General features: G+C 49.2%; 1 protein-coding gene across 1 annotated transcript in view; it reads right to left on the bottom strand.

Moving 5' to 3' along the window:
- Window positions 1-4,931: 4,931 nt before the first annotated feature.
- The window catches only part of LOC148043443 (intestinal-type alkaline phosphatase-like), a 31,144-nt gene continuing 19,788 nt past the window's right edge, over window positions 4,932-16,287 (bottom strand). The window contains exons 4-9 of the mRNA XM_087726056.1: window positions 16,019-16,180; window positions 14,495-14,567; window positions 13,914-14,048; window positions 12,650-12,841; window positions 8,927-9,043; window positions 4,932-5,504 (exon numbers count right to left, since the gene is read on the bottom strand). Of these exons, the coding sequence (XP_087582182.1) occupies window positions 4,975-5,504; window positions 8,927-9,043; window positions 12,650-12,841; window positions 13,914-14,048; window positions 14,495-14,567; window positions 16,019-16,180 (1,209 nt within the window). The 3' untranslated portion in view covers window positions 4,932-4,974. The remainder of the gene's footprint in view (window positions 5,505-8,926; window positions 9,044-12,649; window positions 12,842-13,913; window positions 14,049-14,494; window positions 14,568-16,018; window positions 16,181-16,287) is intronic.

Genomic DNA, 16,287 nt, shown 5'->3' with positions numbered 1-16,287 from the left:
CCTCCTGCAATCTCTTTCCATCGGTACAGTCACACAGGACACGAAAGGATCGCTTCCGAAGGGACGTTTTCCCGATGTTCGTTTTGGACCGTGCCAAAGTTTTTCTGGTTTGCTTCCAGACCCCAATTTTTTTGGGGGGGAGGGAGGCAGGGGGGGGTTGCTAGTCTAGTTTATTGTGCTAACACAGCTTAAGTTCCAAAGCTAAGAGGTAGTCCTCAATGTACGACTGTTCGTTCAGTGACCGTTCAAAATCACAACGGCCCTGAAAAAAAGTGAGTTACAACTAGTAGTACAAAACGTATCACCATGATCCCAGCTGGCTTCCAACAAGCCGAGTTAACGGCTTCACTTTAACGACGGCGTGATTCACTTAACGACGGCAGCGATTTGCTGAAAGGTTAAGAACAGAAGGGCCACGACATCGGGCACAGCTCGCTTCACAACTGCCTTGCTTAGCCACGGAATTCCCGGTCCCAATTGCAGTCGTAAGTCGAGGACTACCTATATAGCTGATGCGGTGTGTAACTTTTTTCGCTGGCCTCGATATGATTGCGCTTCGTACTTTAATTTTTTTGTTTTTTTAAAAAAAATTCAAACGAACCAGCACAATGGCGTATTATAATTAGTCCATTTTGCTGTCAGTCTTTATATATATATATATATGCGTGTGTTGTATTTGTGCTGATAAATAAATAAAGGGAGACTAGTATAGATCTATTTCAAGCTATTTAGCTCTCATCAGCTGGCCATACCCTTACTGGGATTCGAACCTGGGCTGTATTGCATATTAGGCAGATGTGTTAACCACTAAGCCACAAGGTTCTCCTCCTTTATCAGCTGAGCCAGGGAAATAGGTATGTATTTAGTGGTATGTATTGTGATATGTGTGTATAGGTATGTATTTAGTATGGCTAGCTGATGAGAGCTAAATAGCTTGAAATAGATCTATACTAGTCTCCCTTTATTTATTTTATCAGCACAAATACAACACAAATGTAACAAAGGCAACAGTAAAAATATTGGGTTTCTGTCTGGATGGTCTCTTGTGACGAGCCGATAGACAGAGAAAGGAAGCAGTATGCCTCCTCCCATATTTGGGCATACCAGGGGTTGTGACACTATATATATATATATTCGTAGATTTTCACGGGTACAAGTATGCAGGTTTTGGTGAACACGGGAAAAGACCCCCCAAAATTATATATATATATATAATTTTTATATATATTATATATATAATTTTTTTAGCTTTTCTCCCTGCACGCTCTCAAATGATCCTAGGATGAAGGACTGGATTTTTATTCACATGTATTGTAGAACTGGAATTTTCGTGAGCAGCTGATGGTCCCTCAAATTTGCACCCCAGATTAGAATTGGGGTTCAGTCTGCCCCCCCCCCACTACTTCCCCTCTCCACATCTGGTCGTTTCTTCCTTTTGTGGCCAAAAAAACTTGGAGAGAGTGTACGATGAGCAGAGAAGCACAAATCATCCTTTATTGTTCTGAGAAGATCTGTTTAACCACACAAGCACACTTTCTCTGTTGTGAGGAAAGGCCTGGAGGGTTTTTGTGTTGCGAAGGTGGCTAGATGGCTTTAACACAACCGTGGCCTGATGCCAGCTTGTCTGATCAGTTCTCAGCACCGAACAAAGCTTCCAGAATGAGTCCCAAGAAAATGGCCCCCAATTCAGAATAATAGAATAAGCAGAGCTGGAAGGGACCTTGGAGGTCTTCTAGTCCAACCCGCCCCCTTGCTGAGGCAGGACACTTATCATTTCAGACAAATGGTTGTCCAATCTCTTCTTAAAATCTTGGAGCATCGACAACTTCTGGAGGCAAGTAGTTCCGCTGGTTAATTGTTCTCCCTGTCGGGAAATTCCTCCTTAATTCTAGGTTGCTTCTCTCCTGGATTAGTTTCCACCCATTGCTTCTTGTCCTTTAGGTGGCTTTTGAGAATAGGTGGAGACACCACCCCCCTCTTCTTGGGGGCAGACCCTTAGATGTTGGAGGTGAAAAATTGCGTGAAGACCAAATGGATAGAGAGCTGGAATTGGGGCCACCCCTCAGTCCAAGGGGCAAAAGTTCCCTGTTAAAGGAATTTTTAAAGCTTTTTGTTTTTTAAGATTAAGGGGACTTAAGAGGCATCCAGACTGGTCTAGTTGAAATATTGGGAATGTACACAGGGGCTCAAATGTGGTTTGATGGGAGGCCCATGTTGGTTTATTTCCCCCCAATCTGATGGTTGGGATCAGAAGTCATAAGCGCTCAGGAATTGTGGGAAATGGATTCTCCACCCATCCATTAGCGCAGGCGTTCGAGAAGGCAGGCCCCAAATTCTTGCACAGCCAGACAGCTGCACGCCTGTGTGCGCACACACACATACAACTTACACATTTTCCCTCCCTCTCTCTTCCTCTCCCCCTTCCCCCCACTCCCTCCCTCCCTCTCTTCTCTCTTCCTCGCTCCTTCTATCTCCACCCTCTCTCTCCCCTTCCTTTCTTCCTCCCTCCCTCTCTCCGTCCTCTCTCCCCCCCTCTCCCTTCCCTCTCGTCTCTCTTCCTCTACCCTCCCTTTCCTTTCTTCCTCTCCCCTTTCTCCCTCCCTCCCTCCTCCCTCTCTCTCCACCCTCACCCCTCTCTCTTCCTCTCTCTCTTCCTCTCTCCACCCTCCCTCCCTCTTCCTTTCTTCCTCACTCCTCTATCATCCCCTCCCTCTCCACCCGCCTTCTCTCTCCCTTTCTCCCTCCCTCCCTCCTCTCTCCTCTCTTCTTCTCTCCCACTACCACCCTCTTCCCTTTCTTCCTCTCTCCACTCTCTCCCACTCTCCCTTCCCTCTCTTTCTCTCTCTCTTCTCTACTCTCTCTCTTCCTCTCTCTCTCCACCCCCTCTCTTCCCTTTCTCCCTCCCTCCCTCCCTCTCTTCCTCTCTTCATCTCTTCCTCTATCCATTTCTCCCTTCCTCTCTCCCTTTCTCCCTCCCTCCCACTTCCTCTCTCCTCTCTCCGTCTCTCCCTCTATCCACTCTCCCTTCCCTCTCTCTTTCTCTCTCTTCTCTACCCTCTCTCTTCCTCTCTCTCTCCACGCCCCTCTCTTCCCTTTCTTCCTCTCTCCTCCCTCTTTCTCCTCTCTCTGCTCCTCTCTCCCTTTTGCTCTCTCTCTGCCTCCCTCCCTTTCCCTTTCTCTCTCTCTTCTCTACCCTCTCTCTTCCTCTCTCTCTCCCATCACCTCTCTTCCCTTTCTCCCTCCCTCCCTCTCTCCTCTCTTCATCTCTTCCTCTATCCATTCTCCCTTCCCTCTCTCCCTTTCTCCCTCCCTCCCACTTCCTCTCTCCGTCTTCCCTCTATCCATTCTCCCTTCCCTCTCTCTTTCTCTCTCTTCTCTACCCTCTCTCTTCCTCTCTCTCTCCACGCCCCTCTCTTCCCTTTCTTCCTCTCTCCTCCCTCTTTCTCCCTCTCTCTGCTCCTCTCTCCCTTTTGCTCTCTCTCTGCCTCCCTCCCTCCCTTTCCCTTTCTCTCTCTCTTCTCTACCCTCTCTCTTCCTCTCTCTCTCCATCACCTCTCTTCCCTTTCTCCCTCCCTCCCTCCCTCCCTCTCTCCTCTCTTCATCTCTTCCTCTATCCATTCTCCCTTCCCTCTCTCCCTTTCTCCCTCCCTCCCACTTCCTCTCTCCGTCTTCCCTCTATCCATTCTCCCTTCCCTCTCTCTTCTCTCTCTTCTCTACCCTCTCTCTTCCTCTCTCTCTCCACGCCCCTCTCTTCCCTTTCTTCCTCTCTCCCTCCCTCTTTCTCCCTCTCTCTGCTCCTCTCTCCCTTTTGCTCTCTCTCTCTCTCCCGCTCTCTCCTCCCTCCCTCTCTCTCTTCACCTCTTCCTCTATCCATTCTCCCTTCCCTTTCTCCCTCCCTCCCACTTCCTCTCTCCTCTCTCCGTCTCTCCCTCTATCCATTCTCCCTTCCCTCTCTCTTTCTCTCTCTTCTCTACCCTCTCTCTTCCTCTCTCTCTCCACGCCCCTCTCTTCCCTTTCTTCCTCTCTCCTCCCTCTTTCTCCCTCTCTCTGCTCCTCTCTCCCTTTTGCTCTCTCTCTGCCTCCCTCCCTCCCTTTCCCTTTCTCTCTCTCTTCTCTACCCTCTCTCTTCCTCTCTCTCTCCATCACCTCTCTTCCCTTTCTCCCTCCCTCCCTCCCTCCCTCTCTCCTCTCTTCATCTCTTCCTCTATCCATTCTCCCTTCCCTCTCTCCCCTTTCTCCCTCCCTCCCACTTCCTCTCTCCGTCTTCCCTCTATCCATTCTCCCTTCCCTCTCTCTTTCTCTCTCTTCTCTACCCTCTCTCTTCCTCTCTCTCTCCACGCCCCTCTCTTCTTCCTTTCTTCCTCTCTCCTCCCTCTTTCTCCCTCTCTCTGCTCCTCTCTCCCTTTTGCTCTCTCTCCCTCCCTCCCTCCCTCCCTCTTTCTCTTTATCTCTCCAGTGATTGGAGCTGCCCGGACACTCGGCCGTAGGAGTCCTTTGTACAGAAATGTCGCTTTGTATTTTTATCTGCTGCTGATGACATCCAAATAAAAAAAATATATTAAAAAAGCCCAAAGCCGTTTTTTTCTCCATGGGCAATGGAAGGCCTGGCGTTCATGGATCCTCCAGGTAGTTGCAGCAGGTATCAAAAGGACAGGTAGGGTCCTGGCCCCATCGGAGGAGGAGGATAGCAATAGCAATGGCAATAGCAGTGAGACTTATATACCGCTTCATAGGGCTTTCAGCTCTCTCTAAGCGGTTTACAGAGTCAGCATATTGCCCCCAACAATCTGGGTCCTCATTTCACCCACCTCGGAAGGATGGAAGGCTGAGTCAACCTTGAGCTGGTGAGATTTGAACCGCTGAACTGCAGATAGCAGTCAGCTGAAGTGTCCTGCAGTACTGCACCCTAACCACTGCGCCACCTCGGCGGAGGAAGAGGAGCCTCGTGTCTCCTCTTAACCTTCACTTCGCAAGCTAAACATACCACGAATCTGAATCCACAAAAATCTTATTTACTGGTAAAGGCACTTTATGCAAATGGAAGCTTTGAAAGCCTGCTGGAGTCCAGGCAGGGAGGATTCTGGGAGTTGAAGTCCACACACCTGGGAGTGGCCAAGGTTGGGGGGAAAAAACACCATTTAGAAACCCACCTAGGAGCAGAGGCTGAGGGGTGGGTGGGGGGGCTCCATCCAGGTGCGAGGAAGAGGAGGATTTACCCAGAATGCCCCGGCGGAGGACTAGCAGAGGAGCAGGGGAAGAAGGAGGAGGAGGAGGCCCGCAAGGCCCAGCCTTGGGGGCCGCTGCGGACACCTCGGTGGTGAAACGGCACTCCTTGTAGGGCTCCAGGCAGCTGGCGAAGGCCATGACGTGGGCAATGTAGGATTGTTCCTGCACCCCGTGGAAAAGGTGGGCCATGGGTCCTTTGGCCATGATGGCCACGTCCTCCCCGCCATGGGTCTCTGACTTGAGGGGCACGGCGGCCTGCTGGTGGTACGTTTTCTTCTCTGGGGAGAGGAGGAGGAGGAGGCCGAATATTAGACGGGCAAGAGGCATCTTTTGGAAAAGATTTTTAAAATCTCTTTTAAAAATTTTTTTAAAAAAAGAGCGAGACCCGAACTCGGCACCTTGATTCTCTGAGGCGCCTTGGTCAAACAGTCTTTCAAAGGCGTATTGATGACCACAGACCTTATCTATCTTGGAAAGCGGCCATGTAAATTTTGTCCAAATTTTGTTGCTGTGCAAGGAAAGGCTGGGCACAGAGTCTCTGGGATTCACGGACAGATCTTCACACTCCCGAAACAAAGGAACGAATGAATTGTTTCCTGCAAAAGCCCACTCCCCTTTCACCCCTCTTTTATTTCCCATGGGAGGGGACAATCCCCTTCCACCTGTGGCTTTACTCCCAAGTCAGTCCTGATTTTTGAGTTGTTTTTTTCTTCTGGCAGTTCTGCGCATGCGCACACTGGGAGCAGGCTCCAGCTGTTCCTCTGCCTCGTTGCTGTCTATCTCCATAGCAGGGGTGGGTTCCTGCCAGTTCTAAGCTCTTCTATAGAAGAGGTTCCACAAATCTACAGTGCCGTTTAGAACCGGTTCCAGCTCCCTCCCCCCCACCCGTCTGCACATCATCAAGATGAAGAGCGAGAGGAGGAATTCTGGGAGTTGAAGTCCACAAGTCTTAAAGCTGTCAACTTTGAACACCCCTGGGGTTTTTTTTTTCCTAAAGGGTTAGGGGTGCAAGGGTCTTGTAACTTGACAGCTTTAAGACTTGCACACTTCAATGCCAGAGTTCCTGAGGCAACATGACTGGAGGAGGAATTCTGGGAGTTGAAGTCCACAAGTCTTAAAGCTTTCAAGTTTGAACACCTATAGGGTTTTTTTCCCTAAAGGGTTAGGGATGCAAGGGTCTTGTAACTTGACAGCTTTAAGACTTGCGTGCTTCAAATGCCAGAGTTCCTGAGCCAACATGACTGGAGGAGGAATTCTGGGAGTTGAGGTCCACAAGTCTTAAAGCTGTCAACTTTGAACACCCCTGGTTTTTTTTTCTAAAGGGTTAGGGGTGCAAAGGTCATGTAACTTGACAGCTTTAAGACTTGCGTGCTTCAAATGCCAGAGTTCCTGAGGCAACATGACTGGAGGAGGAATTCTGGGAGTTGAAGTCCACAAGTCTTAAAGCTTTCAAGTTTGAACACCTATAGGGTTTTTTTCCCTAAAGGGTTAGGGATGCAAGGGTCTTGTAACTTGACAGCTTTAAGACTTGCGTGCTTCAAATGCCAGAGTTCCTGAGCCAACATGACTGGAGGAGGAATTCTGGGAGTTGAGTCCACAAGTCTTAAAGCTGTCAACTTTGAACACCCCTGGTTTTTTTTTTCTAAAGGGTTAGGGGTGCAAAGGTCATGTAACTTGACAGCTTTAAGACTTGCGTGCTTCAAATGCCAGAGTTTCTGAGCCAACACTTTGGTTGCTAAGCAAGAGCGTTGATAAGTGAGTTTCACCACATTTTACAAGTTGGCCATGCCCACCCAGTCACATGACTGCCGAGCCACTCCCACCGGGTCACATGTCTGGCAAGCCACTCCCACAAAGCAGGCCACACCTACAGAAGAGGTTCTAAAATTTTTGAAACCCACCACTGCTCCATAGGCACCTGATGACTGCCAGACGGCCTCGGCCCCATCTCTGCCTCTGACGCAGAGCCCTCGTCCGAGCCTTCTCCAGCATCCAAGGGGGGGCCCATGTTCCTCCCCAAACTCCTCATTGTCCCACTCTGCTGCCAGCTCCACTGGCCACTGGCGGGCCATAACAACAGCTGGCTGGGGAATTCTGGGAGTTGAAGTCCACCCATCTTAGAGACAGGTTAACCATCACTGGTTTAGAGCTTTCCCTGAATTGGTTATGTATCTTGTGTAAATCTTTAAAAAAAAACTTTTTAAAACAAAGAGCGAGACCCGAACTCGGCACCCTCGATTCTCTGGGGCGCCTTGGTCAAACTGCTGCAGAGAAGCGCATGCCCTCTTCGTCCCTAGCTCCAAAAGGGGGCTTAGTGACCCACAGGGGTACTATAACCAGACGTGTACAGAGAGTCCCTCGACTTAACAACGCTCCATTTAGTGACCGAAGTTGCAACGGCACTGAAAACAGTGGCTTAGGACTATTTTTCACACTTATGACCCTTGCGGCATTTCTCATGGTCTCGTGATCAACCTTCGGACGCTTGGCAACTGGTTCACACTTATGACCGTTTTCATGGTCTCGTGATCAACCTTCGGACGCTTGGCAACTGGTTCACACTTATGACCGTTTTCATGGTCTCGTGATCAACCTTCGGACGCTTGGCAACTGGTTCACACTTATGACCGTTTTCATGGTCTTGTGATCAACCTTCGGACACCTGGCAACTGGTTCACACTTATGACCGTTTTCATGGTCTCGTGATCAACCTTCGGACGCTTGGCAACTGGTTCACACTTATGACCGTTTTCACCCCTTTGGAGACCTTCCGCCAAGCAAAGTCAATGGGGAAGTCAGGTTCACTTAACAACAGTGGTCCTCGCTTAATAACACCATTGACTCGCTCGAATGGGCCAAAACCCAGTGAAAAACTTTCTCGCTCAGCAAACAGACATTTTGGGCTTGTGGTTATAAGTTGAGGACTAACTGTAAGCAGGGGCTTGATTACATCATCATGGTGGCCATATTTTTTAACCTCACCCTGCAAAGAGCCCTTCTTAAACCAGTGACTGAAGTCCTTTTCATCAATCCCTACAGAGACCTGCATCGTTGTTATATTGTCAGTTGTGTTTTCCAATATTTCTCAACCTTGGCAACTTTTCAGCGGCTCGGACTTCAACTCCCAGAGTTCCATGCTGGCTGGGGAATTCTGGGAGTCGAAGTCCACACGTTTCAAAGTTGCTACGGTGAAGAATCACTGTTATCCGGGCAGTTTTTTTTAATATTGTCCGCAGCTGCTTCTTCCTTATAGTGCTCTTACTCAAAGCTGCCCACAGAGTGCCTTATTGGGCAAACTGAACTACAACTCCCATCGTTCCCAGCCATCTGGCTGGAAGAGGGATGAGAAACGGAGTTCAAAATTACAGCTGGGGATTCAGCAATAGCAATATAGCAATAGCAGTAGACTTATATACCGCTTCATAGGGCTTTCAGGCCTCTCTAAGCGGTTTACAGAGAGTCAGCATATTGCCCCCAACAATCTGGGTCCTCATTTTACCCACCTCGGAAGGGATGGAAGGCTGAGTCAACCCTGAGCCGGTGAGATTTGAACCGCTGAACTGCTGATCTAGCAGTAGCCTGCAGTGCTGCATTTAACCATTGCGCCACCTCGGCTCTTCAGGGGGGTGGGGGGCTGACTGCATCCACCCATTGCGGGTTTTTAACCCCCAACCCAATTCGGCTCCTGTATCCCTCTTACCACTTTCTTCCACGGACACATCCGGTCGGCCTTGAGCGTTGATCTGGTATCCTGGCCCGTTGCCGTAAACAATGGAGGTGTATGACTTGCCGTCTTTCGCCTTTTCGGGTGCTAAACCTGAAGGAGGAAGGAGGCCTTCTGAGTCATGTTTTCCAAGCTGCCAGCCTCTAGGACTACAAGGCCCATCGTGGAGAATGAACCTGCTGGCTACTTGAAATACAGTAGGAGGCCCCTAACTTCCATCTCAGCTCTAACCAGAATATTTGGCGCTCAGGATTGAAATGAGGTGGGGTCCTTGGTGCTCTCTGAGCTTGGTGGTTTTCTTGCAGACGTCTCGTTACCAAACTAGGTAACATCATCAGTGCTAGAAGAAGGAGGAAGGGAGAAGGAGATGGAGGAGGAGAAGGAGGAGACTGTGGGGCTCCTCAGTGCTCTCTGAGCTTGGTTGTTTTCTTGCAGATGTTTTTAGTACCCAACTAGGGAACATCATCAGTGCTAGAAGGGAGGAAGGAGGAAGGAAGGGAGGAGAAGAGAAAGAGGTGGTGGAGGAGGAAAAGAACTGTGGGGCCCTTGGTGCTCTCTGATCTTGCTTGTTTTCTTGCAGACGTTTCAGTACCCAGCTAGGCAACATCATCAGTGCTAGAAGAAAGGAGGAAGGGGAGGAGGAGGAGGAAAAGGATTGTGGGGCCCTTGGTGCTCTCTGAGCTTGGTGGTTTTCTTGCAGACGTCTCGTTACCAAACTAGGTAACATCATCAGTACTAGAAGGGAGTGGAGTTTGTTCTTATTTTCATATTACTAGGGCAGGGGCCGGCAACTTTAAATGCTCAAAGAGCCATTTGGACCCGTTTCCCACCCGAAAAGAAAACACCGGGAGCCACAAAGGTCCTAACCGTAAGCCCCCCCGTTCAATTTTGGAGTTGACCGGAAGTCTGTTTCCCCCACCATAGAGTCTCCTCCTAGTGTGGCATTCTTTTTCATCTACCTGTCCTAACTGAAAACCCTAACGATTGTGGAGCCAACCGGAAAACCGGCTCCTTGCCATAGAGCAAATGATGGCTAACCTTTTTCCCATCGCATGCCAAAAGCAAAGGGAGGGCAGGGGGGTCGTGCGCGGGTGTGCCCACACCCATAATTCTATGCGTGCGTGACCCCCCCCCTTCCCTGAAGCCTCCGGGGTGAGAAAAACGTCCCTACGGACAACCCAGAAGTTCTGGAATGGACTTCCGATTTGCCCATAGGGCCGTTTTCCGCCCTCTGGAGGCTTCAGGAGGCTTCCTTGAAGCCTCCAGAGAGAGAAAAACAGCCTAATGTGCAAACTGGAAGTCCATTCCAGAACTTCCGGTTTGCCCGTTGAGTTGTTTTTCCGCCCAAAAAACGGCCGAAAATGAAGGTCGAAATCAACTGGGTAGTGTGCTCGTGCGCGCTGGAGCTGATAGGGCAACGCCTTGCGTGCCTTAACAAATGACTCCATGTGTCACAGGTTCGCCATCGCGGCCATAGAGCCTTCTCTTGGCGCGCCGTGCTTCTTCGCTCCCCCAATCGGAACGTCCTCTCAAAATTGTGGCACTGACCGGCGACAGGGAGCCGCAACAGAGCCACATGCGGCTCCAGAGCTGCAGGTTGCTGAACTTCGTACTAGTAGCTTACGCTGTAGGGTGTTGATCAGTTGCGTCACAAAAGTGTTTGGATTGGTGCTGGGTTTCTACAGCCTGAGGCAGAGAAGGACTATTCTCTGCACCCCTCCCTCAAATGTCCTTTAAAATACGGTTCCACCACAAAACCACGTTCGACTAAACCGCACTCGACTAAACCGCGTAGCTGACGTCATCAACAGCGCGACAAAAGCGCAGAGACAGAAGCACGCTGTAAACGCTAAACCTAAAATTAACCCCTAAACCTAACCACCCTAAACCTAATCCTAAACCTAACCCTAAACCTAACCTTAACCCTTAACCTAACCCTAAAGCTAACCCTAAACCTAAAGCTAACCCTAACCCTAACCCTAACCCTAACCCTAACCCTAACCCTTAACCTAACCCTAAACCTAACCTTAACCCTAACCTAACCCTAAACCTAACCCTAAACCTAACCCTAACCCTTAAACCTAACCCTAACCCTAACCCTAACCTAACCCTTAATCTAACCCTAAACCTAACCCTAAACCTAACCTTAACCCTTAACCTAACCCTAAACCTAACCCTAACCCTTAACCTAACCCTAACCCTAACCCTAACCCTAACCCTAACCCTTAACCTAACCCTTAACCTAACCCTAACCCTTAACCTAACCCTAAAGCTAACCCTAAACCTAACCCTAATCCTTAACCTAACCCTTAACCTAACCCTAACCCTAACCCTTAACCTAACCCTAAAGCTAACCCTAAACCTAACCCTTACCTTAAGTTGAATCGGCTTGCTTTCAAAGCGCTATTTAAAGCGCCCTTCTTTCTCCGTGCTGGCTGTTGTCGCCCTGTTGATGACGTCAGCGACGCGGTTTAATCGGGCGCTGCTTAGTCGAGCGCGGTTTTGTCGTGCCACGTGAAATACAGTTTCCCAGCATTCCTTTAGGAACCTCCAACATGCAAACGGTGGTTACGTATCCTCCATTGAATCCTCTTTACCCTGGAGCTCCAGAATTTGCTGTTTGCTGGGGAGGTGTGCAGCTAAAAGTCAGTCTACATTTAGCATACATCTGACTTTTGGGATATTTCTTCATAACTAAACAAAACTCTGTTTTCCGTGCAGTTTCACACCTATAAATGTCACCTGTAAAACATTTCGTAGATATTCTCTTTGTATACGGCCGACATTGTCAATTTATAATTCTTTTCCCGTAATTTTTGTTAACGTTGCCAAGATGGAGAAACATGGATTATTTATTTTATTGTTAGAGATCTTACCCAGTTCTGTTTCTCAAGGTCTTTCATGGTTCCCCCCCCCCAATATTCTCATCTTTCCTGACCCATAGATTCCTCCTAGGGGCCTCACTGTTCTCTCTAAGCTTGGTTGTTTTCTGGGGTTCCACCACAAAATCGCGGAGGACAAAATCGCGCTCGACGAAAGCGCGCATTTGATGTCATCACAGCGCGACGAAAACATCGCGATGTGATCGAAAAATGTAAAAATAAAGCTAAAACCTTCCCCTAACCCCCCCAAACCTACCCCTAAACCTAACCCTAACCATAACCCTTAACCTAACCCTAAATCTAACCCTAAACCTAACCGTTAACGTAACGCTAAACCTAACACTAACCCTTAACCTAACGCTAAACCTAACGCTAACCCTTAACCTAACGCTAAACCTAACGCTAACGCTGTAACCCTAACCTAACCCTTAACCTAACCCTAACCCTAACCCTAACCCTAACACTTACCTTTATGTGAATCGGCTTGGTTTAATTTTAATTTTATTTCAATTTTTAATTTTTTTCGTCGCGCTGTGATGACGTCACATGCGCGCTTTCGTCGAGCGCGATTTTGTCCTCCGCGCTTTTGACGGGTCACGGTTTTCTGGCAGACGTTTCATTACCCAGCTAGGTAACATCATCAGTGTGTGTCCTGAATAGTGCTAGACCACATTAGCACTGATGATGCTACCTAGATGTTACTCCACTGTCTTCATGAACTCCTTCAAATCCAAACAACCTCTTCAAATCCTCCACTCCGAAAGCTACCCAACCTTCACCCACGGTGAGGCCGAACCACCACCACCCCGTCCCGTACCGAAAATGGAGGTTCCCCGGAGGGTGTAGCCTCCAAAGCTGAAGACGTGAGAATGGTCGGCGGTTACGACGGTCAACGTGTCGCTTTCCTTCGTCAACTTCCCGGCTCGTTCGATGGCCTTGTCGAACTCGATAGCCTCCGTCAGGGCATGCTTCGCGATACCATCGTGGTGTCCGGGGTCAATTCTGCCTCGTGCGAAGGAAAGAGCAGGGGGCAACTTTTAAGATAGCTGGACTTCAACTCCCAGAATTCATAGCACAGCTGTTCTGACCTAGGCTTCCCCCCCAAAAGCCCGAGGCAGAGTCCTGGTCCCGACAAAACTCCTTTTTTATTAAACAAATGTGAATTCCTTTCATTCACATTCAGCAAAAGTCTGGCAAACAATCTTTCAAAGGCGTATTTATGACCACAGACCTTATCTATCTTGGAAAGCGGCCATGTAAATATTTCCCAAATGAGGTGCTGTGCAAGGAAAGGCTGGGCACAGAGTCTCTGGGATTCACGGACAGATCTTCACACTCCCGAAACGAACGAGCTAATTAATGAATTGTTTCCTGCAAAAGCCCACTCCTCTTTTATTTCCTCTGGGAGGGGCCATTCACCGTCCACCTGTGGCTTTACTCCCAAGTCAACCCTGATTTCTGAGCTGTTCTTTTCTTCTGGCAGCTCTGCCCATGCGCACACTGGGAACAGGCTCCAGCTGTTCTTCTGCCCCATTGATGTCTAGCTCCGTAGGAACCTGCTCACTGCCAGACGGCCTCGGCCCCACCTCTGCCTCTGATTCAGATCCCTCGTCTGAGCCTTCCCCAGCCCCCAGGACTGGCCCATGCTCCTCCCCAGCCTCCAACTCTAATGCTAGCTCCACTGACCACTGGCGGGCCACAACAACAGCTGGCTGGGGAATTCTGGGAGTTGAAGTCTACCCATCTTAGAGATAGGTTAACAATCACTGGCTTAGAGCAGTGTTTCTCAACCTTGGCCTCTTGAAGATGTCCGGACTTCAACTCTCAGAATTCCCCAGCCAGCGAATGCTGGCTGGGGAATTCTGGGAGTTGAAGTCCAGACATCTTCAAGTGGCCAAGGTTTGAGAACACTGGCTTAGAGCATTCCCTGACTTGGTTAGCCATCTTGTGTAAAAGATAAGCTATTCGTCCACCCCCCAAAAAATCCTTCTCCTCTATCGGTTCCTCCTTCGATTGCTTGGGGACCCGAGAAGAACTCGAGAAGAAGCCTCAACTCATCATGGTAGGGACTCAAGACTTATCTTCAACGAAGAGATAGAAGCCTTTTGGGTTGGAACTGAGGAGTTTGATGGCCACTTCGGTCATCTCGGCCAGAGACGGGTCAGTCCTGTTGTCTCGGTTCAGCTCGTATTTCATGTCTGAAGGTTCAAAGAGGCCTGGGAGAAAAGGGAAAAACGTGGAATGGACCCAGTGGTGGGATTCAAAAATGTTAACGCCCAGCTCTCTGGATAGGTAGGCGTGGCCGGTTGGTCATATGACCAGGTGGGTGATGTCACTCATCACACCCAGCCCCACCTCCCAACCACTTGCCTCAAAGGCAGAGGTAGGATTCAGCCGGTTAGGGCTAATCCCACCACTGGCTGGCCGCGCCCCCGCCCATTTTGGGGGGCCATTTTCAGGCTGTTTCAGGCCATTTGGGGGGCTGTTTTTGGCCTGGAATTCTGGGAGTTGAAGTCCACAAGTCTTAAAGTTGCCAAGGTTGGAGAGCCCTGATTTAAACTATATTTACAGGGAGAAAAAAGCACAGACATACAAATACACACTGAGAGAAGCACAAAAATGCACACGGGGGAGGGAAAAAGAGCATTTTTGAACCCTTTACCCATGAGACGGTGAACGTTTGGGTCCTTGGCGGCTTTCAAGAGTTCATCTCGGTTCCAGACATATTTCCTGTCCTAGAACAGAAAGCCAGAGACTGGTGAGAGAGCTCCCCCCTCCAGGGGGTGGTGCAAGTTGGGTCAAAAAGTCATCATGGTGGGCATCACGTTGCAGTTGAAGCTCCACCCACAGCCATTGTGATTTTTTTCCCCAATTGCAGCAGGGTTTTCCAACTTCGGACCCTTTAAGACCGTGGACCTCAACTCCCAGAATTCCCCATGCTGGCTAGGAATTCTGGGAGTTGAAGTCCACACGTCTTAAAGGAGCCAAGCTTGGGAAAGCTTGAATCTTACCGTTAAAATGCTACAGACAAAATTCAGGCTCTTATTCTCCCCCTGTTTCCTCTGGAGTCTCACAAGAAGCTTTCTTAGCTTGGTGCAAATCATGCTTTACAGAAAGTCCTCGACTTATGACGGTCACTTAGCAGACCAATTGAAGTTACAACAGATCGCCCAAACGTTCCACCCAGTCCTGAATTCCGACGCCTGCCTCCCGCCCCGATCGCGTGGCCGCAATTTGGAGCACTGCGTTTACAGGTAGGCCTCGAAGGATGACCTCAATGGAGCCCAAATTGCGTGTAATGATGTATAACTATGCAATATTATTATAAGGACAGTTGGAAACTTGAACCAGGCTCCACACTTTGGCCAAAAAATAAGCTTTGATGGGTGGGGGGCGGATAAAAATGTAATAGCTATATATGTATACTTTTTAAAAAGGAGGATATATGTTAAAATTATCAATATGAAAGATGTTTATTGAAATGAAATTACTAATACCATCAACATTAAATGGAGCAAATATACCATGCAAGCAAAATGAAAAGAGTGGAAGAGAGAAAGGGAGATAAGAGGAGGAAGAGAGGGGTTAGGAGAGTGGGGGGGAGAGGAGGAGAGAAAGAAGGAGTGGAATGAGGAGAGAGGAAGAGAGAGGAAGGGGAAGTAGAGAAGAGAAGGATGGTAGAGGGAAGAAAGGAGTGATACACAGATAGTTCTCGACTTATGACCAAAATTGAGCTCCTTTCCACTACTAAGCAAGCCTCTTGTTGAGGGACCTTCGCCCCATTTTACGACCTTTCCTGCCACAGTCGTGAAGTGAATCTCCTGCAGCGGATAAGTTGGTAACCCGGTTGTTAAGTGAATCAGGCTTCCCCGTTGACTTTGCTCGTCGGAAGGTGGCAAAAGGGGGATCGCATGACCACCACCCCTGGGACACGGGACATAAACGCGAGTCAGTTGCCAAACATCTGAATCGTGATCGCGTGTCCACGGAAACGCTGCGAGAGTCATGGAATATGCAAAACAGTCGTGTCCCTTTTTCCCCCCCAGGAGTGGTGGAACTTAGAACGGTCGCTAACTGAACGGTTATAAGTCGAGGACGACCTGCAACTCCCATTCTGCTCGAGAAAGTTCAAGATTCGTAGTTCCACCGCAAACGGAGAGCGCCAGATAGGAGAAGAGACACTTACCGGGTTAGCTTTGAGCCATTCCTCGATGAGGTTCCTGTTATCCTTACGGGTCCCATTGGATGAGCCTCGGGTGGGGTATTCCGGGTCGGGGGTGCCTTGAGGAGTCATGTATTTCCTGCCCCCACCCAGGACCACCTGCCAAGAAAGGGCAGTGCCCAGAAAACATTATTGGCTGGGCTGCTGGGTGCTCTCTGAGCTTGGTGGTTTCCTTGCAGACCTTTCATTACCTATCTAGGTAGCATCATCGGTGCTAGAAGGGAGAGGGGTTT

Source organism: Thamnophis sirtalis, unplaced genomic scaffold (genome assembly GCF_051295495.1).
Source record: "Thamnophis sirtalis isolate CommonGarterSnake01/CBP01778 unplaced genomic scaffold, rThaSir2_p1.2 scaffold_11, whole genome shotgun sequence".
NCBI classification, from domain to species: domain Eukaryota; kingdom Metazoa; phylum Chordata; class Lepidosauria; order Squamata; family Natricidae; genus Thamnophis; species Thamnophis sirtalis.
Note: the sequence above shows the minus strand (reverse complement) of the source record. Positions and strands in the feature narration are given on the sequence as shown.